Source organism: Malaclemys terrapin, chromosome 7 (assembly GCF_027887155.1).
Source record: "Malaclemys terrapin pileata isolate rMalTer1 chromosome 7, rMalTer1.hap1, whole genome shotgun sequence".
NCBI lineage: Eukaryota > Metazoa > Chordata > Testudines > Emydidae > Malaclemys > Malaclemys terrapin.
In genome coordinates, this window is record NC_071511.1 from 4,485,426 (window position 1) to 4,508,606 (window position 23,181).

Below are 23,181 nucleotides of genomic sequence, written 5' to 3' on the forward strand. Positions count from 1 at the left end.
TCGGCCAGTGAAAAGACGGGGGAGTAATTTTTTCACTTGATGTCTATACTGTATGCCACCTGGAGAGGAGATTACTGATAGTGGAGGGCGCTTTAAGCTAGCAGACAAAGAGCTACCAAGATCCAACAACTGGGAGCTGAAGCTAGACCAATTCTGACTGGAAATAAGACACACATTTTTTATAGGGAGGGTAATTAACCATTGGAGCAACTTAACTAGAGGTGTGGTGGAGTCTTTGTCAATTGGAGTCTACATCAGATTGGATGTCTTTTTCCAGACACTATGCTGTAGCTTAGTCAGAATTTATGGGCCTGATGGGGAATCCCTAGGGGAAATCCTCTGGCCTGGGCTATGCAGATCAGACTGGATAATCACAATGATGCCCCAGGCCTTAAAATCGATGGGTGAGCTTCTGATTCTCTAAGAAGTGCAGCACAGGTCGCGCAGCCTGAGGGAATGGAGACTACGGAGCACGAAGCCACCTTTGTGCCCTTGTAATTCTGGGCTACGCCAAGGGCTGCTTCAAACAACTCTGGGATCTCCCTGGCTGCATTATGGACTGCTGTGCTGCCAGACACCAGCACACGCCTCCTGCCCCATTCCCTGCATGTGTCCTAGGCCAGGGCTTGGAAGGAGGTCCTCAGAAGGCAACTTTATGGCCGTTCCACAGCGCTTGCAGCAGAGTAATTCTCCCCCTCCACAACCAGATCTGCTTTATGCCACTCCCGCCCTTTTGTCAGGCATACAGTGGCCAGAGAGGGGTGAGGGCCTCATCCGATGAATCTCTGCTACTGTCGTTTCTCTGATAGACAGGAAATATCTGCTCAAGAGTCATCGCAACCCTATGCCCCAAAATATAAAACCGAAAAGAAACTTGAAAGAAGAAGGTGGTTTCATTTCTTCAAATGGCTCATGCCCTTGGTTCATGTGAGCCATGACCTCTGGCTGCCCCCACCCACCTCTGAGCCTGTGCGCCAGAAAATATCACTCCCCTCCTTTAAATGCCTCCTTAAAGGGTCATTCCTTTGAGTTAGACTTCCATCTCTGCCCTGTTTGGAGACTATCCCCAAGTTTTACTAAAGTATTAAAAACAACACCCAGAGAGCAGCTGAGCATGCAGCAATAAGAACATCTTATGATCTTCCACCGCTGTATCTCATTCTTTCCATACACAGAAATGAGTGGCGAGACTCTTGGGGGCAGGGAACAGTCTTTATGTCTGTCTGTAATGTGGTGTGCAAGCCTTTGTGTGTCTAACTATTCAATAAAAACAACCACCTCAGCCTTGAGAGGACAGAACTTCCACAGTATCAACTGAAACAAAGAGCTGGACCAATCAAGATGGCGGCCTCCAGAAGGACCAAATTAACTTGCTAGATTCCCAGCAAGGCGCAGAACCATAAGGACGCTGAAGGAGAATTCACGGCTTATTCAGTCTTTAAAAAACAAAAACACCTATCAGTTATTTACTCCCCAAAGCAATTATCATTACAGTCCATGCAATATAATCACCACAAAATACCAGTGACTTCCAATGCTCTTCTAACAGGGTTGGCAGTTTTGCTGTTGAGTTTGCCAACCTACATTTGATCCCCTTCTTTCCATCAGCATTTCATGTGAGTCTTTGGAAACATAAAACAAATGAAGCTAAATTATCTACTAAAGACAATGCATTCAAACACCCAGGGCACTGGGGAGGTTCAAACTGGATTCTGACTTTGGATCCAAATGCGTCCCCCTTTCCTCCTATGGGTAGGAAAGCATTTGCTACTAAAACGTCAAACATGCAGATCTTTAAAACATGAGACCTACATGTCATGTGTATTTCTTCAATGTATTATAAAATGATCTGTTCACCAAGGCTAAGCCATCAAGTTCACAAGAATTTCAATACTGTAAGTTATAGATGAGGTACAATTCAAGGGATATCTGTTAATACATTTATCCCGATTTTAAAAAATCACATCTATTTATTTTTTTAGATTTAATATAGCATTCTTCAATTGCTGCATCTAAACTTTGCATATGCATAAAACCAGAGTAAGCTATGAGTGAAACAGATACTGAAACAATCACTAGAGACGATGTGTTATTAGAAGGAAGAAGACTTCTGATTTCATGGTAACACAAAGATGTTAACATTTCCACACAACTATATATATATTTTTTACAAGTAATCTCGCTCTCCCAAACAGAAATGGGATCTTAGACACAAGAGACAAAGTCCTGTTGCGATATGAACTAAATAGTTTCTTCTGCCTGTTCAGTTGTTGTACTTAATAAAAATCCTTCGAAAATTATAGCAATCTTTTCTGGGAGCATTTCATACACAATCATAACAGATTATGTTTATTATTATGCGTTTATGCTCACAGAACCCATAGGTGGGAGACAACTCAGCAGAACTTGGATAACACTGTTCAAGCAATGCTTTTATTTGCGTATTGAAATGACTTCGGCACAGAACAATTATGCTCCTAACACCCATGCCTACTTCTAAAACGCATTAAAACGATCTGTTTACCAAGGCTAAGCCATCAGTTATGCAACATTTACTTCCTAACGTAAGGCTGCCTAATTGCAACCTAGAACTGTTGGTGTCTCACTACTAGGAATATATTGATAATATCTGGCTTTGCCGAAAACAACCCATCCGCTACTTTGACACTGGGGATCCAAGCGTTTCCTTGCCCAATCAGTCCAAACTATCCCCCAATAGGGCGCTTCTCTTTCAGAAGTTGCTTGCTCAAGCAAAACTCCCACTGAGTCAGATCCTGGAGTCCCGACTTTGTTTCTGCTCAGACCTTGCCAATTCCAATGGCAGTTTTCCCCCAGCCAGGCATGAATTTAAAAACTCAGTTCTTTTCCCAGCAAGAATTTCAGGAACGGCCCCAATGGCTGTAACTGGACACTGCAGTTGGCATCTTCAGGTAGCCGCCTAAGGATTCCAATTGCTCTGTCAGTCTCCCATTCTCCAGTCCCCTTTCTTTCCCAGCACACCTGACTGCCACTCTTGCCGGGGCAGAAGTAGGCAGATTCTGACTCTCCTGAACAGACCCAGTAGGGGGTGCTGAAGCATGACCTCTGGCAGGCTTTGACCGTTACCGTGACAACCTCCCAGCCAACCTGAGCAATAGGTTTAATGCCTGGAAGAGGAGAGTTTGGCGTCGGCGCTAGGGAGCTGTTGAAATAGCAGGCTTGTCTCTGAATATATAAATGGCAAAAATTGATATGAATAAATCTGCAAGTAACACACAGACTGTGGCACGTTTTATCAAAAACCGTGCTGGGTTCCTGTGCTTTTGGGGAGGTGGTGTCATTACACATACACAAGAACATCTGCAAACTCCCGTTTTCTTTAGGGAGGTCTGAATGGAAGCATGACCTCCTGTTCCTTGCCATGAACCTGGAGTTCACACTCATATTTTACATGTTACAGGAAGCCACAGTTCACTCCAGGGGTGCTGCAAACAGAATCTCATAAGCCAGATGCAGCACCGCTTTCTAATGCACCTGAAGGAGTTGTATTCTTCATTCAAAAGCTCACATACTAGTAGCTTAAGGTCACCTCAGCTTTTGTAAAGGGGAGGACAAAACCAGGAATGCTTATGGGGCTGGGTTGTCAGCAGGGTAGCAGAGGGATTACAAGAAACCGGTGACTCTGCCTCTTTCTGCCTTTGCGGGTAGTTTTTTTTGTGTGAACAAGTGCCATACAACAGATTGAGGCTGGTATAAAGGCCTGGGACTGTGCAAGAGCACCCCGCTGAGCCTCAGCTGTGCTTGCAATTAGCAATAGGCATGAAATGATGATTGTTGTGGTGGCTGATGGCAATCTGAAGTGACAAGTTTTATGGGGGAAGTTGCAGCGGGGATGTGCGGCAAGTTTTTGCAAACCATTAATCGGAGGCTGCAGCAGGGTTTAGTCAAAGCTATTTTGTGTCATTCAAAACGTCTTACAAGGATGCTGAAAGAATATTTTCTGCTCTCAGTGCCTCGGAATGGACTTTTTCTAGGTCAGGGATTCTTTACTGCCCTATTTAGTGTCAAAACTACCCATTTGCCTCAAATTAGCAGAAAGCTTGTAGTTAAGGGCTGGAGATTAAGCCTACAAAATTACTCAGCAGGTGACTGCTGGGGGGGATTTGGGGGTTGAGAAGTCTTTAAAACTGACTACAAGACATTATATACTTCTGACAAAAGAACATAGTAATCCTACCTGCTTGCTTTAACCACTCTTGTTTGTCCTTTATTATGTGCTTTAATGCTCATGAGAGCAAAACTACTGGTGATACTACTCAATTACCATAGTAACTCTCACCTATGACCCCTGATTTCAGTCCTTGCTTTCCAACCAGAACCAATCCAAGCAATTCAAATCTATTTAGAACTGTGACCTACCAGTGTCTGGAAAGCACTGAGCACAGGTTGCCCCTTCCTTTTGTCTGGCCCATGAACTTGTTTTGAAACGTTGAAAGGAGGCTGTCGAGCAAGCCTTTGAATTCAAGGTGTTCCGAAGGTAACGGATTCTGCGGCGGGAGGCTGCCTCCGCGGCACCCAGCATCAAAGCAACGCAAAATAAGGAGGCCGCGCACCGGGGCACACAAGAGGAACGTGCTCACGTCCGGCCATGGGTTTCGCTGCTAACCCGACACGTGAATTTGCTGTGAAACAGGAGCCCCTTCTCAAACAGTTTGGTACTTTTCTCTGATCGGCCATACACTCATGTCCATTCTCCACTCACTGAGCCAGGTCCTCTGCTCAAGTCATCGGAGCTATGCTGATTTTCACCAGCTGAGAATCCGACCCCATGTAAGGATCAGGATCAATATCAGCGAGTGTATGGAGGGAGAAGAGATGGTCAAATTCTACCTTTAAGGCTGTCACAACGGTTCATGGAAGCTACATTTCATTTTTCCCTTAGGAGGGAACGTACGTCGGCAGCCCTGGAGAACTCCCAAACCTGTTTTTTAGTAATCAAGTCTGCACACAATTGAGAACTTACTTTGCATGCACATGACTTGGCTATACGAGTCTACAACAATCCACAAGTCGTCCTTTCATGCCACACCTATCTAGCCATGTAGCATACAAATTGGAGCCTTGCACCTGGAGTATGCAAACTTGGAGTGCAAATGTGCGCACAACTCAGATGCACATAGACCTAAATTCTGAAGACCAGGTCCTTTAAGACCAATTATATAAGAACATTTCTAGCGAAGAATACTAAGATAGGGACTGCAAAACCTCATGCTTCAGGCCATCAATTGATCGTTATAGGGGTAAGGAAAGATTTTGCACCCCACCACCATATACACTATTGACTAGGTGCATTATGGGAGATTCTCACTATCTTCTGAAACATCAGGCACATGGTATTGTCAGAGGCAGGATACAGTATTTGATGCTGTGAACTGACACGGCTCATCCTCTACATTCAGCTTATTGTACGAGAGAATACTGGAAATGTCGACGTTGAGAAGGGCACAAGAGTGAAGCCACTTCTGGCCATCTGGGGTCCCCTGAGCTTCAAGGATTTCCCCTCAAACTTGCTTCATTACCTCATCCTCAAGGCCCTGTACAGTTCCTCTAGGTACAGGTTCTTGTGGAGTCTCTCAGTGTTCTCTCTCAGTCCCCTAAGTGAGGCTTGCTGAGGAACGACATGGCTTTTTCCTTGCCCACTGTGACCGGGCATGCTGGCTCCATGTTGCTTCTCAGACCCACCAACCCAGATGTGAAGGACTCAGCTGTAGTCTCACACTCAGAGTCGCGCATGGTAGCACATTGTGCTACCGCGAGACAGCTGAACTGGCTCTCCGAAATGAACAGGAGACGAATGACAACTCAGACAGGGTATGCTGGGAACGACAGAATGTAAGAACTTTGCAAAAGTGACTGATCCAAATAGTAACTGCCCAAGGCGTGACTGATGCATCTTTCACATCTTTATCTTTGTAGAAAAGTGTCACGTGCAAAATCATGCGACTCCCTGTGGGGTGACTTCACCAAAGCAAAATTTACTTTAGGTAACCTTTAAAACCCCAGGCTTGCACCACAGTAGCAGAGTGGGTCTCCATTACCTTCGCCCTTGCATAGTCATTGACACCTATGCAAACTGGACGTAGAACGTTCCCAGTGGTGGGGTTTACACTGGTTTTGCCCAGGTGTAGATGATGATAAGCATGAGTGGGTGGAAAATCAGGAACATTATATTTTACACATGCTCATTTTAAAAAAGTTCAGTTCTGGGCCAGCCCAAAGGCACTACCATGCGAGAGAGCTGGGTTTGATGGCACCCTTTGGGGTCAGATCTTTGGCCCTGCTCTGTCCTGAGGCGGCTCTAAGTAGCATCAGGGTGCAAAACTGGATCGGAAGGGGTGGAGGAAAGGTGGTGTAATGCCATCTCTGGCTTCCCCTCCCCACGTCCTGCACTGAACAGAGCTGAGCCAGACCAGCAGATCTAGCCCCAAGGCCTTTGCTCTAAGCAGAGGCTACAGCATTATGGGAAGAACTGTCTTATTTCCTGTGGAAGTGTAACTACGCACCGCTGGGGCGCCTCCTTGTGGCGCACCAGGGGATTAGTTCTCGACCAGTCAGATGCGCCCTCCTTTGGTTGCACGCCCCCTGGGCTGTCTCCCTCTTTCTGACTTGATTTGTCCCCCTTCATGGCTGGGCCCTTCAGCCAGGTCATTATAGTTTTCCTCTTCTGGGGACACAAAATTCTTCTGGACAAAGTGTCTCAGGCAGTCTTCCGCTCCACTGCCCAGACTGTGCCACTTTCCCAGGGGACGGTAGGAGACCCCAGGCCCTCCCGCTTCCCCAGCTTCCAGCCGAGGGACCCTACAACTAGCAATCCCAGACCCTGTTGCTCTTTCTCTGAGCTTCTTCCTACTTTTCCTTATCTTCTGCCCTACTGCTGGGTCACCACCAGAGCTTCCTCTGCTCCCTGTGGCGACTTCCCTCCCTTGGGGTCCTGCCAGAGTCTGCAGTCCAAGACACGATCCCAGGGCTTATTTTCCTCCTTGTCTCTTGCCAACTCCCCTTCTTCTCTAGGGAGTGGCAGCAGAATTCCTTCCCGTCACCTCCTCTAAACACCAACTTCCTCTCTTTCTGCCTGTCCCAGCGCTTCCCCTGGCTGGGCTTCATCTGCCATTGGCCTGTATCAGCCCTGACTCTCCTCCGGGTGCAGCCTGTCACAGGGTTAATAGACACCCCAGCACAAAAAGGTTAAGTACACTTCCTCCTAGAATCCCTGAGGGGTGAGCCGCAGGCACAGTGCTGAGGGGGTGGGGGAGAAGAGCCGTGAATTTCTAGGCACCACAGTGGAGGGCACATAGAAATGCCTAGACCAGAGAGATTGAGACTGCAGCTAAATTGCGGAGTGGGATGGTGGCAAAGACTGGTGTGGATGTGAAGAGCTGCTGCCCCCCGAGACTCATGAATTTAACAGCAATCCGCCAGTGTCAATTAGAAGATGGGAACAGAGAAACTTCTGCCACAAAAAGAGAAATGTCTCTGCCCTGCTGAGACCTACCCAAACATTAGTGCCCTTCCCACTAGTTTATAAACTTTTCTTCCAGTTTCTCAATGAAAACCATATTTTGCTATTATCATTATTGCAGGCTGCCATGCTTGCAGGCCTCCCCCCCCCCCCTTCGTTAGGAAGCTGATCTTTGAGTAACTCTTCTGCAGAGGATAATACCTTTCTGAGCCAGGACACCTGTCTGTGTAACCAGGCACACGTTGGAATCACTCCTCCAGCCAGTGTAAATCGATGAAGCTCCATGTGTTTGTACAGCACCTAGCGTAACAGTGACTGGGGTTCCTAGGTGCTACGGCAATGCAAATAATAAAATCAGTGGCCTATGATGATTTACACCTGCTGAGGATCTGGCCCGTAGCCTTCACTCCTTGCTCTCCTCGGCACAGGCCCCGGTTCACAGAGCTGTATGTCGGAATATTTTTGGATTTTTCAGACAGCAATCCGAGAAGTCAGTGAGAAGTTACCACATTACAGATCCCCAAAATAGTTAAACAGAAAATGAATGACGAGTTAATGTTGTAAGCATTGATCAGCCAGTCTTACAATTAACGCTTCCAATAAAAAAAGCTCCCCCTTTTATAGGGCAGAATAAGAAATTAAACACTTGTGGGTTCATTCTAAAGAATGAATGAAATTGAATAAGCTACCTAGTACTTGAGATTCACAGTGAGTGCCTGAATAGAGCAAACCTCCTAAGTTGAATGGATTGCCTTTTGGGACCAATTTGTCTCTTTTCACTCTTTAGTCTTCCTTTTTGGCTGACAGATGTACAAAGGCGGAACTGCGCTGTGCAGCTTATCTACATGCACCCGCAGCAGCTGTCACTTTTGTCGAGCAAGTTAATCAAGCAAATGCCACCATATCCCACTTTCTATAAGGAACAACATGTTATAGACAGTAGTCTTGGGAGAGAGAGAGGGAGAGAGACTTTATTTTAACTTTGATTAGCTCGAATTTTTCTCTCTGTGTGTGTGTGTGCGTGTGCGTTTTCAACCAACTGCACAAGCCAACACTTTTGTCCTCACCCAGTACAAATATTTAATATTATTTTAAGTGTAATTTGCACTATTGGGAGGGCTGTCCAGTTTTAATTACATTTAAAGGACTTAGAGACAGGGTTCAAAAAAAAGCGAAATGGAAGCTTTTTGTGTGTGTTAATGCTTGTTGATGATAATATATTGATTGTCAATCTCTAAGCCAAAAAGATTAGTGTAGTAAATACTATTATCTGGATGCCACAAGTGAAGTGCTAGCTTCATTTCCCCCTGCTTTCTCTTTGTAAAGGAGTTTGAATCACTGGTTGTTATTTATACATTTTCTTTGATAAAACCAACTTGTGTGGCTGATTTTTTTTAAACCCCTGCCTCATTAAGTACATAATAGCATTTATGTGTGGGTCTTTCTGCTCTTTAGCCGTTCAAGCTTATGCTTATATTCCTCGATTACAACCAAGTTTCAAAACTTCTGATGTTCACAAACAATTGGATATACACCAATATTGTATCTATCAAATTCTCCACTACTATCACCACAGGCTATAAAATCACAGGCACTATTGAGAAAGAATATGTAAATAGCTATCTTTCTGTTATACCACCATGGACCATACAATAAGAGTATCTGATCTATGAGTAACTAAATATTCTACAGAGTGCTTAAAAAGGTGGCTGTCTTTCTGTATACCACCACGGACCACACAATAATAAGGCATAACCGAAAGAGTATGCGGAGACAGCTGTCTTTCTATTATAAAACACATTCTTTTATGCGTTGTTTCTTTCAAAATATAAAAGTTGATAACTGTTTTTTTTTGGTAACAATTTGTGATGCGCTAGCTTACCTTCCAGTAGGGATTTCCAACTGGGTTACCTTCAGAAACAGTATGCACATTTCAATATTATTTTGGGTACATGCCTTATTTAAGACACTATAGAACAGCAAACAGTACCTTGCTCATAAGAGTAAGGACTTCAGTAAGTAAAGATTTCGCAGGATAGGGTCCTATGTTAGTGGCAAATTTTCCTCTTGATAAGCAATATGCCTTCAATTATTTTTTGCTAACATTTAGCTCAGTAAGTGCTAAATGATAGTGCTATGTTTTTCTTTATTACTATTATATTGTTAAAGCACCATGGACATCTATGGTATAGCATAAGCAATAATAATAATGAACCCTGGTTTAAATAAGTGACTGAAGTGCTTTGCTAAGACTACAGATGGACATTTCAGCAAAGATTTTTTTAAATAATACTATAATGATTTCACTGCAGATACATTTAGAGTAGTTCCTACAACCCTGCTGCTCTGTAACTTCTGATTGTTTTTTCCCCTGTATTATTCCTGGGCTGTGAAATCTCATTCACACTGAAAGCTTAACTATGTGGGCAGGGTGTAAAGTCAAAGGGGATTGATATTAAAATCATTTGTATTATTATTTAATAATACCACAGTGTCAGCCTTACATAATAGGATCAAGCCGCTACCCTGAACTATTAATCATCTGTCTAGGATGTAAATGGCATTGAATTACACCATCTTTTTCAAAAGAAACCACAAAAACGTTGTTTGAATCATGTAAACGGAATGCCTTAGACACAAGGAAGGAAATTCAAAGTGAAAGCTGAAACTCACACACAGTTGTGTTTAAGTACAGCAGGCTTTTTGTAGTACATACGGTAGCTAAGATCACCCACTGTTTGAGGACCTCAGCAAGAGGGCGAGTTAAGGATGGAGTTTCACCCTTAATTGGGTTTAAGTTTGATTTGAAGGGGTTTCTTGCATATCATTCCCGTCAGTGCTAATGGAAGGTCCATATAGAACTTCCTGTTGTCTCTAGCAAATGGACTTGTTGGTTGTAAATGTTCAGTGCTGTGCTTATGAGATTAGACACGCAACTCCCACTATTATTAATGGAAAAAGACGTCTCTAATCTGGGGGTTTTTTTGCTTTGTATTTTTTATGCATATATCTGGTCTCGCACTTATGTTATAAGTAAACATCCGAATCATTTCATTCATGGAGAGCTTCTGCATTAGGGCTCTGTGCTGCATACAATTAATTAATAATTAGAATACATTTTGTACACCACCACTTAAGCACTCTGGGATGGGTTAAGGCTCCTTAACTCCAAATTATAGTTCCTCTGAAGCCATTCAGCTCCTTAACGTCATCCAAGCCCAGATTTCAACAGAGAGAGAGAGTTTAAAAAAAGCCAACTGGAGGCATTAACTCCTGCACCTTCACGACACTGGGACAGTTATGAAAACAATCCAAGCTTTATATTTATCACACGATTCGTAAACGCTATAGTTTCCTCTACATTTCCAAATAGTTGCCTAGGATTTAGCCACACAAGTCCCATCCATCGTGAAGTCTCACCACCTGGGACTGTCGTCTCCCTAGAGCCAGTAAAAGAAGCAGTGCCCAGTCTCAACAGCACTTGGATGGGGGACGTCAAAGGAAAAAGCGACTTACTCTAGGAAGGGGCGTGTCACAGAGTGTGAGTAGCCTACGGTGGACTCACCACTCTGTGCACTTCGTAAGCATCCCCACTGGGGCCAAACTGAGGAGATAATTGGTTAAACACCAGGTGATTCAGCTCCTCCTCAGCTGAGGACAGTTAAAAGAGATACAGGAAGAGGAAGGGGAAAGAGGGGAAGGCCCGATGGAAGGGCCAGAGCAGCCCAGGCTCTCGGGGAGGGGAGATTTTCCCCCCCTTTCCCTCTGTGCCTAGGGAGAAGGTCAAAGCCTTATGTCATGGGGGGAGAAGGACTTGTATAGCCCATTGTACATAAAGCACACGGTGGTGAACCTATGCAGGAGTGTGTGAGAACTGCTGGCAGTTCACGGAAGTCGGTGGGATGACTCGGGTGAGTAAAGTTAAGCACACGTGTGTTTCCAGGGACAGGGCCTGAGAAGGTGGCGCTCTCCTGAGTTATGAAGGAACCAATCCCCTAGCCTGGTGTGGTTGTGTTGAAGAAGATGCTGTTTTTCTGATGACAGGTAAAACGAACGTCCTGGCCATTAAAGATTTATAACGTTTCTCCTGGCCAAAACCCATTGCCTGTAGGATTCGAAGGTGGGAAGAATGCAGTTGAATACATGTTTAATTCTTAAAAACAAAGCCCGTGCAGAGGTGTAAAAGACATGGGGATCCAATACACTCACTTGTTGCAACCAGATGGCCTCAGACTCCAATACTGCAACTGTGTCCAGACAGAGCCCTGGCTCCCTGCAGGTGCAGGGGTCTGCCAGGTAGGGACAATTGCAGGATATAGGTCTTAAAAATTGCTTCTGGGTTGTGACTGAGGGAGTCATGAGATCCAGGGAATAGCTGGAGTACCTGTGTGTGTGTGTGTGTGGGGGGTCCTCTTGGATCACAGCTGCCCCGTGGGCCCTGAATGGTGGCTTTTCTGACATAGGGTATTGCACCTCACCCATGAATTGTAACCCCACCCAGTGTTTGCAGCAATTAATTCCAAAGGACACATGCCTCTTCAAGTTGTTCTCTAGGGCCCTAATCCTCCAAATGCTCGGGGGTAACTCTACTCAGACATGTAGTCCCACCAGAGTCAATGCTGGTTATCCACCCCTAGTCAATAGGGCTACTCGGATGAGTAAAGTGGTACGTGTTTACAGGATCTGGCCCTAAATGTGGTCTGGGTGTACTGACATGCTTTGTTCCTGGGTACCTGTCCTTCTCTTCCTCCCAAGCAGATACAGCTGTGCAAAACTCACAGTGCTTGTAGCATGGTATTTTACACACAAGTGATCGCTGCCCCAAATGATTTTGCCCCCACTAAATTTTACATTATTTGCAATTTTGATAAAATAGTTTTTGCATAAAAAAGATGGACTATAGATTGCAATACTGTTTTCTGCATTCTCCACTTGTGTTTTTTTAATTCTTTTTTAAAGAAAAGATGTTGACATTTTAAACCGAGGTTCCCATATAATGAGCCTGGTTGAACATAATAGCTACGTAACATTTTTGTAAAGAGCCCAGCCCTTTGTTTGTCAAAGCAATATAATACAATGACAGTATAATTGGATGTAATGTTGATTAATAAGATGCAATGTATGTTATACAATACTTTAATTGTACAGGGGGGTTTTAGATTTTAACACTAGAACTGAATCAAAAGACGTCACAAACTGGAGCTGGGAACCTTTCATTGAGTTCTCTTGTATAGCCTACACATTCCAAAAAGTGTAGTTAAAGGCTGCCTAGGTATTAACTGTGAACTGGAAAAGAGTGAATGGGGAGAAAAGGATCCCCTGGTATCGTACGTGGGATTTCAGGACAGAGAAAAGATATTTCTTTTCCAGCTCTTGGTACGCATTTTTGTACGCTGATATCATAAGTGCAGGGCGAGGTTTAAAGGAATCTCGGGGAAAGAAAAGAGCTGCAGATCAAGAGAAATGAAGTGGCCTATAACTGCTAATCTAACATGCACCACTGGCTCACTTGCTACCCTGGGAGCAATTGTGGGGGACTGGACTGCAGAGAGAAAAGGGAACGAGGCATGAAGAAGCTATTGGACATCAAACAATCCTTCATTGTCAGTGCGGAGGGCCTAATCCTCCTCCCAGCACACAGCGTATGCTGTACACGGGTGTAAGGAATCCTGCTCCACGGGCCATGGGAAGGGAGTGGACCATTCTGTGATGACAGCTGTTGCCTCAGCCCTGCAGCAGATCCTTCTATTATCCCTGACAAACGTGCATGAGGTTAGGTCAACAGATCTGGACAGTCAAGGACCAACCCGCTCAGCTCCTGCTCTGGTTCTCCCCAGACTTGTCTTGGAAAAACCCACTCTGTGCTGCACACGGGAACTCCCTGTTCCCCATGTGTAGCTATCCCACTGCATGCTGGGACTTCTAGGTGCACAAAGGAGCGGGGTGGAAAAAGGATTTGCCCAGTGAAATATAGGATTTGGGGCGGGGGGGGAACAGAATTGTTCGTTTTGCCACTGACTTATCTACAAAGTCTCAGATTCCAATGCTAAAATATTTTCTCACTTGAGTATCATGACTATTTCGTGTCACGTGAGAGCTAACTATTGATTACAGAATTATAGACATGCAGGGTTGGAAGGGACCTTCTGAGGTCATCAAGTCCTGCCCCCTTCGCTGAGGCAGGACCAAGTAAACCTAGATCATCCCTGACAGGTGTTTGTCCAACTTGTTCTTAAAAACCTCCAATGATGGGGATTCCACAACCTTCCTTGGAAGCCTGTTCCAGAGCTTAACTACCCTGAGAGTCAGAAACTTTTTGCTGCTGACTACGGCCATTACTTCTTGTCCTCGCTTCACTGGACATAAAGAACAATTGACCCCATCCTCTTTATAACAGCTCTTAACATATTTGAAGCTTATCAGAGTCCCACTCAGTCTTCTTTTCTCAAGACTAAACATGCCCAATTATTTTAACCTTTTCTCATAGGTCAGGTTTTCTAAACCTTTGATCATTTTGGTTGCTGTCCTCTGGACTTTCTCCAATTTGTCCACATCTTCCCTAAAGTGTGGTGCCCAGAACTGGACACAGCTCTCCAGCTCAGCTTTACCAGTGCCGAATAGAGTGGGACAATTACCTCCCGTGTCTTACACACAACACTCCTGATATCTTCACACTTAAACTTTGACCCAGTCGTGCTTTCCTTGGGCTTGCAAAATTTCAGTGGAAATCAATGGGGCTTTTAGGGTCACAAGAAATGCAAGATTGGACCTGTAGGTTCTCATTCTAGACTAACTACCAACTGGAAGCTCAAATTAGTTAAAAACAACTGTTAAATACAAATAGACAAGCAGATCTCACAGTGTGTTAAGGGCCAGATTTTCAAAGGTATTTAAAAGCTGCGAATAGGTGCTCTTGAAAATTCAACTAGGACCTAAGGTGGCAAGCCACCTTACCCCTCACAGTTGCCCCCAGCAATGGGAGTTAGGTACCTAGGCATTTTTGAAAATCTCACTATCTGCATAACTTTAATAATCTGGCCCTACATGACTTGCATATATTGCACAGTGATAAATATGTACATAGAGCTCTAATCCAACAATCTATGTTGGCTAAGCAGGAAAGACTATGTTGTTAAGCTAACTGACCTCTCATTTCAGAATTTAGGACGATTTGTCTTCTGTAATGCAACGTGACAATATTCCTTCCACAAAATGTACCTTGGATATTTTTTTAATGGCAAAATAAAGAGTCTGTTGCTTACAGTCTGCCATAAAAAGAATATTCTCCAACGCTAAAAAGCACTGTGCAGATCATGTTAGCAAGACTATGCTGACCTAAAGTAACAGAGCAATCAGTCTGACTTCTTAGAATGATTAATGGAACAATCTCCTCTGGAAAAGAAAACAAATTAACTGTCTTCACCAAATGTCTCCTGAAACACGAAAAGCTGTTCTGATAAAGACATTTAGAGGGAAAAACTCTTACACGCATGTAAAATCCAGTGACAGATCTAGGACTTATTTTATTAAGAGGCTCCCTAAAATAAATTAAATGAAACCTACTTAAATGAATACTTCATGAAAGAATAAACCTTGTTACCGGAATACATTTACTAGGCAAGATCCTATTCCGGAACAAGTCCTCACTACCTTGGGCAGCTTGTGGGCAGGAACAGTACGAAAACAGGTCTTCTCCTCCCTTTTGCCATGATTAATAAGCCTATTAAACACCTCTTGTCCTTTTTAAAAACACGCTTTGCATATGAACTCCAAAAGACGAAGGGGTCAGCTGTGAAATAGCATGACCCTGCATGTGGGTTTGAAACATGTCTTTTTGTTGGGTAAACCCCGCCCCCCGTTAATAAAGGAGGGTATACAATGTCCTTCTTCCCCAGGGCAGCAATAGCTGTATACAAACAATATTTTTCACCACAATGTACTTTACGGTTTTTACTCAACTGCCCTGAAGCACAGTACCTGCAATCTAACTCTCCTTCCTTTGAGTAAAAAACTCAATTGACGTGACTTCAACTGATCCAAACAGTATGCCTTAACTGAAAAAACAAAGGCTGCATTAAAAGTAACTCTTTTAAAGACATGCTTAAAACAACGCAGTATTTCCCAAGGCCCATCTGCTTTATTTTCTTCACTTCAAAATTGACTCTTTCTTAGACAAAAGCAGCTGAAGAAGAAACAGCACAGGGAGGCTGTCTCGGGATGGAAGTAGGAGAATTGGTGCCCCAGTGAGCAGTCTGGCTGTAGAGGAGGAAAAGTAGCTGTTTTCTAAGGTTCAATCAGCCAGCTGCACGAGCTTCTTCTATAGCTGTCAATATCCCCACTGCGAATTTCCATATATTTAGGAGTATACGAAGTGCGGATTCGGCAGCGTACGTGGGCACGTGCGTATCTTTAAGCACACGAGTAGTCCCATAAAAGCCAGTGCTAACTGCTGAGCTGGGGTCCAAGTCATTTGTGCCGAAGTTTCTTTTTTCAACTTCAGCCCTCCTTCGATTCCGACTTGTATTGACGTGATACGTTTTACATTCATGAATCAATGAATATTTAGTATAATTGCCTTTTAAAAATACGGGACCAAATCCTGTCTCACGCATCTCCAGAGCTGTGCTCCGGCTGGACTCATGGGCATGGAGGTCTATTCTTGCTGCCATATCTGATAGGAATGCATTGCACAGAGCACTCTGCCAGTGGACAAGCCTGATCCCTGTATCAGAGATGGCGGAGTTGAGGGGCAGGGAGCTGAGCTGACTTGGCAAGGCTGGGAATAGGACCTAGGTTTCTTGATCCCTATTCTGGGCCCCTAACCAGTGTACAGAGGTGGGGGAGGCAGCACCTCCCGTGATGTTCCAGCATGAGGTGCTCTGGGATCTCCCTGGCAGGTGGGGAGGGTGAAGGGGCCAAATGGCCCCATCTTGAAGAGCTGTGTCAGAGCCTCCAATTGCAGATGCCGGATGCTGGGGTGACTGTCCCATCAAAGCTGAAGATCCTCTCTCCGACAAGCAACCATGGAGGTGAACAGCTCTCAGGATCGCCTTACTCTGCCCTCCCTCCTTGGCTTCCTCACCTACACCCCTCAAACCCACTGATTTCCATTTGCCTCTGTGTGTCAACATCAAAACACCCTCATTTTTCCTGCAAATACAAAGAGGCTTCCTGAACAAACCACTCCTTTAACAACGAGTATGCAGGCTATAACTGTCTGCACATAGAGTTCGGAGGCAGCTGAATGTATAATGTGACAGTAAAATGGTAAGTCGAGCCTTCTGCAAAAGTACAGAGCAGTTAGCACTGTAACTACGACTGCATCATCAGGACGGTATCACTGCATGATTAAGTTCTTACCAGACTTTTCAGTAAGGGCAACCTTACTGATCTGATAACTGCCAAGGACAAGCCAAATACACAGAGTCAATCTATGCACATTTAATCCCCAGAAGGCAGATTAAGTGTATAATTGACCCATATAATCCATGTATCATCTCCAGTCAAATGTTTTCTATGTCCGGTTTAGGCGGACACGAGGCCCATAAGAAAGCTATCAAAGACACAATATTACCATTGCAGTGGATTTCATCAAAGTTAGAGATGGCTTTTTAATCACTGATCTCAGAGACTGCTAGATTTAAGCAGATGAACTAGCACTAAGCACATCTGTTTTAATCCTTATCTTCTACTCAGGCTTGTGTCTTCAAGAAGTACATGGAGGAAAAAAATAAATTAATTTTTGTTTAGATCTTGCAATCTTAGGAGCTTCTCTTGATGCTCTGATCTCTCATATCAAAAGCATGTTTTGGGTTTTTTTTTGGGTAAGATATTGAATTAATCATGAGAAAGAAAAAATACCATCTGCGCTATTTATGGACTTTGGAGGTTTGCATCAATATCCTGAAATTCACAGGAACCATGGTTGCTTTCTCTACATTCAACAGCCTTTTGTACACTAGCTACACTCCTGTGACCAAGACATCAGTATTTTGCTAGTTAGGCAAAAGCCAGGCTAGTGATTATAATATCAACAGGTCCACCATATAGTTTTGTGATCAGATAGGTTCTGATTGGCTGGAAAATACATAAACTACGTATGCGGATCTAAATCTGTAAACTATCATCATTAAAGGCACTAATCTTTGCAGGCAAATCTCCCGCTGGCCTCAAAGGGAATTCTGGCTGTGTAGGGGCCTGGTCCTAAAAGACGCTGAGTGCCCTCAGTTGAGAGGGCTCAGAACCACACAGGATTGGCCTCAATGACTGCAAGATCAGTCACCTTTCTTCAGGTCCATGACATACCTCAAGCCCATCTGGCCCACACTTCGTATTTGAAACAATCAAATACAGACGCCCCCTGGGTTACGCAAACCTGACTTCCGCAAATCCGCACTTACGGAAAAAGTTCCGTAAGCTAGAAATAGGAGGATTTTTTTCCTTTTTTTTTTTTTTTTTTTTGCTAACGGTCGGGTACACGTTTCCCATTTACGCAAAATTCGAGTTACACAAGGCATTCTGGAACCGAACGCTTGCATAAGTCGGGGACCGTCTGTATGTCAAAAATCACCCTTCAGAGACAAAGTTGCAAACTATTACACTAAACTGAGTTTGCAACTTCTCTTTTTTCAAAGCATCATACAATTTTTTAAACCACATGAACATACAGAGACATGCACATAAACAAAGACTGTGAACAGATGTCAATAAGCTGTTCTTAAATTTTTCTCTTACTAGTTCTCTGTACCAGTGAGCCATGTTACAGTGTTGTAGCTTTAACAAATCTTGTATGCAGTGTAGTCATAGCCGTGTCGGTCCCAGGATATTGGAGAGACAAGGCAGCTGGGGTAATATCTTTTACTGGATCAACTTCTGTTGGGGAGAGACACAAGCTTTTGAGCCACACAGAGCTCTTCTTGGTCCAATAAAAGATATTACCTCACCCTCCTTGTCTCTTTAAAAAATACTACCAGTTTAGTGGGACAGGCCAAATAAATAAATCATGTTAATCTGCAGTAAATAAGCACTGTTCAAAAATCAAATAATAAAAAATCCTAGTTAGCTTTTGATTACCAGCAGAATTTCACAATCTGTTCCTTTAATGACCCAGAGAATGCAGATATTAAAAATTAAGATGATGACTTTACTGCAGGGAAAAAACTGACTAATTTACAGAATAAAGGAGATTATCTTAATCCTGCTGTGTGGTCTACATTTTAATCTTCTGCAAGCACCAATATCCACCAAAGAGCACAGTTCTGCTATGCAGGTACTGGCACAATGAGCACTAAGAATATTACCTCAAATATTGTTGGGAACATGGTATAACTAATAGTATCCAGCCTTTTTTAATGGTAGAAAACAAACAGAGCAAATAAACAGAAATACCAGGTGAGAAGAGGGAGGAACAAAAACCCCCAGGAGCTACAAAAAAAATGGAACATGTAATGGACCAAATTATTGGCTTGATTTTGCACCAGTCAAGTCAATGGGAGTTTTTCCAGTGACTTGCATGGGAGGAGGATCTATCCCTATATCCTTGTCCCTATATCCTTCTTGACAATCCTGAAACCCCAGTGAAATCAATGAGGTTGCAGCACACATGTGACAGGAAGATTTTGGCCTGGTCACTAAACATGGCAAGGGAGTTAACATGATACTCTAAAAATGTAGGGCCAGATTCTCAGCTGGAATAAATAGGCAGAGCTGCATTAAGGTAAATTGAGCTATGTTGATTTATCCCAGTTGAGGCTGTGGCCTGCAAAATGTTAATTGATGTCTCTATCCAGATTTCAAATTCTGATCTGACTCTGGCCTCACTCACACTGCTGCAACTCCACAGACTGCAAGAGTGTCACTCCTAAAATATACTGATGCAAATGAGAGCAGAATCAGCCCACACATATTTTTAAAAGGATATTTCTATTTTATAATACAAATGTTGATTATTCATTCTCCATCTTTCTTAAAACTGTACCTGGTGGACCCCCCCAAAAAACAAAAAAACGCCTTGAAAACCTGACAGTTTTATAGAAATCTATCACTGGGATTAACAAAGAAGATAAATAAAACTATTTGGCCACAATGTTTAGCTCCATGAAATTGAGGGCTGAATACTTCAAGAATATTCTAGGTTTTATACACAACTGGTTTGCTTTATTACTCATACTTCACAACAACACAGTGAGCAAAAGCGGCCAAAGTCTGCTTTTGGCTGCGTGGGCATAACCGAGAGTAAAACCTGGACCAAGACGTCTATATAAAAACAAAACAAAAGAAAACATATGGATGTGACGCTGAACCCATTAAAATCCATGGGAGCTTATCACCAACTGTCATAGGAGCAGGGCTGGCCACGGTTAGGAAAACTGACTGAAACAATGCAAAATGTTCACAAACTGATGCTGTGCTGCTAAAGTGTAGAAAATGAGCATGTGGGAAATTCAATTACAGATACTGCAACAAACCATTTCTAGGTGATGGAGATTTCTGTGAATTGACACTGAAGGGCCCAATCCTGAAACCCTTCACCACTGGGAACCATGCTAGCATCACACAGCATTCACCACTGTGTCCAGTACTAAGGGTGTGCAGGATCGGGCCCCAATTTAATTGCACTATTACTAGTTCAGTCAGTGAGGTCAGCACCTTGTCCTTTAGCTTAGGGCTGAACTTGGGAAATAAGCATTTCTTTCAGAAACAATTTTGCAATAGTGAGAGCAGCCAGTTTAAAACACAGTTTTAAGTAATTAAGGTTGCTACCTTTGAAAGTCTAGTGCATTCTAATCCCATATATCGAAATAAAGGATCCAATCTTGTGCACCTTACTCATGTGAAGAGATGCATTTGAGTGAGACACAGAGGAATGTAGTCAGCAGGATTTGGTCCCAGAATTGAATTATTAACACATCAGAGCAAAAAGTGAATTGCTCTTCCACAATGCCTCGATAGCTGCACGCAGTTATGTAAAAACATATGTAGAAATGTAAATATTATAGGATTTATTACTATTAATAAAATCCTTTATCATTTACCTGCCTAACAGGTTAGGAAAGGTATAGCTTATGAAAAATGTGTGTGTGTGGGGGGGCGAGGGGAGGTGGGAGGGAATTATGTACTTTTGCCTTCTATTCTTATTTTTTTTTTATTGCTAATTTAACCAAAATATGGTTTTATGATCCTAAGAATGATCAGATCAAACAAATAAATACTCAGGTCAGTGACAGATTTTTAGAGTTTGAGCTAATGACACAAAGTTCTAAAAACCACACAACTGCGAATCTTAAGTAACTGATTAAAGGAAAGGCAACTAAGGCATTGAAAAGAACAACCCAGCTGATCTCTGAAAATGTACTGCTTATGGAATAAAATTCAACATAGATGTGCAATGCGCTAGTGGACCTGCTGCAAAATAGAAGTGACTGTGTCCTTTTTTTCAATGCTTACTGGATGGGTGGTTTATATCTGGCATTCTGTTCTTTAAAATCTTTGAAGAGTGAGCACGCATAGAGCATTAAGGAGTCACTAGTGTGCTTTATGCATGAATGAGGCATTCTCAGTGGATATGGGCCATGCTAGTAGATGTACACAGGAAGATTATTTGACTCTAATTCATGCCACTTGATATAATGTGATAAAACATTTGACATGAGAGATAAGTTCCATTTTAATCTGATAGGATATCAGTGAAAGAAAGAGTGGGAATTATAAAGTAAGAAGAGGTTTCTAAGGGAAAGATGATGTGAAGAAAGAAGAATATCAAGTAAAGAAGGCATTTGATTGGGGAAAAAAAAGCCTTCCCTACACACTGTGGAAGCAAATGAGTAAGTAAACAAAGCATATAAAGTTATTAACATTCTAGAGCCAGAAGACTGAAAAATGATGTTGCTGAGAGGTGAAAGAAAAGAAAGTTTGAATGTAAGCTGTTTCACACAGTCACAGAAATCAATATATAAACAAAGATCCTAGAAGTGACTGAAACACTAATGTTAAGTGCTTGCCATAAACATAAAACCTTCAGTGAACAATAGCTACAAGGACGGAAAGTGTGTCACACAACAAAAGCAACAGAGAGAGAGACAGGTACATCAGTTAACATGCATTCATATTTAAAATAAATGTAGGCTGCTGGGCATCAAGGTCAATGTTCTCTTTTACATGTTATCAATTGATTTGGTGCAGGGGGCGGGGTGCAAAGGGGACAAAACTCCTGAAAATCTGTGTCCTTTTGACTAGAGCAACCATCCCATTTTTCCCCAGGGAGACCATATTATAGCTTTTACATCTGGTGCTAGACACCACAACGTAGTCCTTCTGAGTATGAAAATACGGATTTTATCAGCTATCTTTTGGTCATTTAAAAAAAATATAAATAGGTAGCAGAGTTCATTTTCAAGTTTTGAGTGCTGGGCAGTCAGTAACAATTAATTAACATACCAAAGAGATGGTCCCCGACTAACACATCTGCCATAAAATTGGCTCGGATTTTAATGATAAGAACAATGACCAAGATGTTCCTCTTATAGGAAGATTTCTCACAAACTTAACATAGTAAGTATTGGCTTAAAAGATGCTGTTATCTTACAAACCACACACATAAAGACCAGGACACAGTAGATCAGAGTACAGAGTTAGAGCAGGTGGACAGCAGATAAGAGCCTTAGTCAGAAGGAAAGGAAAGATTTTTTGTTTTGTAATCTATAACCAATCAATTTTCTCAAAATGTGACTTATCCTCCTGTCTTATTTTGTCACATTTTGGGGGAGTCTCCTGCTTGGTTTCCAAGGAGGAGAAGGCATTTACTTACATCAAATAACCTTTCTATATACATCTCCTCATTGACCTTATCACGCAAGACATCCTGAGAGTGGCGAACAAATGTCACATAGGCATCAGCAACATCCATCCCCGGCTTCTGTATGGAAGAAAAGAAGAGAGAGAAAGAAAAACATAAACATCTTCATAAAAGGCAGCTCCTTTATGTAGTCCTGTTGCTGTAGTTTCTTTCCTCAAGCTTCCTTTTGTCCTTAAACTGTTGCTTTGCACCACACGCCCCGTTGATACCTACAGTACACTTGGGTGCCAGAAACTGATCCCACGGCTGGCTGCTTTGTATGCCGCAAAGCCAACGAGCCACTCTGTCTATGCAGCATAAGATCATGTAAACACACTATCTCGCTTGCTTTTTTTGCCTAGAGGGAAGCTACTCGGATGAATAAAGCCTTTCCTTGACACACTGATGCCAGGAAGTTCTCGTGCTATGTTTGGTATTGTTGACCTAATTAATGAAACAACAAATCACGCTGTGGTTTTTCAGTGTCACCTTCTATATGCAAACCCTCTGTTATATGAAGTTAGAAAGCTAACACCCAGCGCTAGTCTCTTGTTTCTTCTCCTAAGGTGTGAGAATGTGTGTAGTAAGCAATGAACATTTTATTATTCACACCAAAATCACATTTCTTTGTTGTTTAAAACTTAAACTTTTGCTTGAACATGGACTTATATTTTAAAATAAACTAGTTAAATCATAAATCAGCTAATTTCCCAACATGTCTAAATCTGTGCTACATTTCTAGGATACCTAGAGCTGTAGTTATGTCTGTACATATGGCCAAATATGTTCATTGGTTTTAAACCTTAACTTATAAGTACATTAGATTTGTGAAAGGCAGTGATACTTTTGA

General features: G+C 42.8%; 1 protein-coding gene across 9 annotated transcripts in view; it reads right to left on the bottom strand.

Moving 5' to 3' along the window:
- The window catches only part of CADPS (calcium dependent secretion activator), a 357,481-nt gene that overhangs the window by 7,851 nt on the left and 326,449 nt on the right, over positions 1-23,181 (bottom strand). For all 9 annotated transcript variants that reach the window (XM_054035472.1, XM_054035467.1, XM_054035476.1 and 6 more), the window contains one exon: positions 22,305-22,412. In XM_054035472.1, the coding sequence (XP_053891447.1) occupies positions 22,305-22,412 (108 nt within the window). The remainder of the gene's footprint in view (positions 1-22,304; positions 22,413-23,181) is intronic.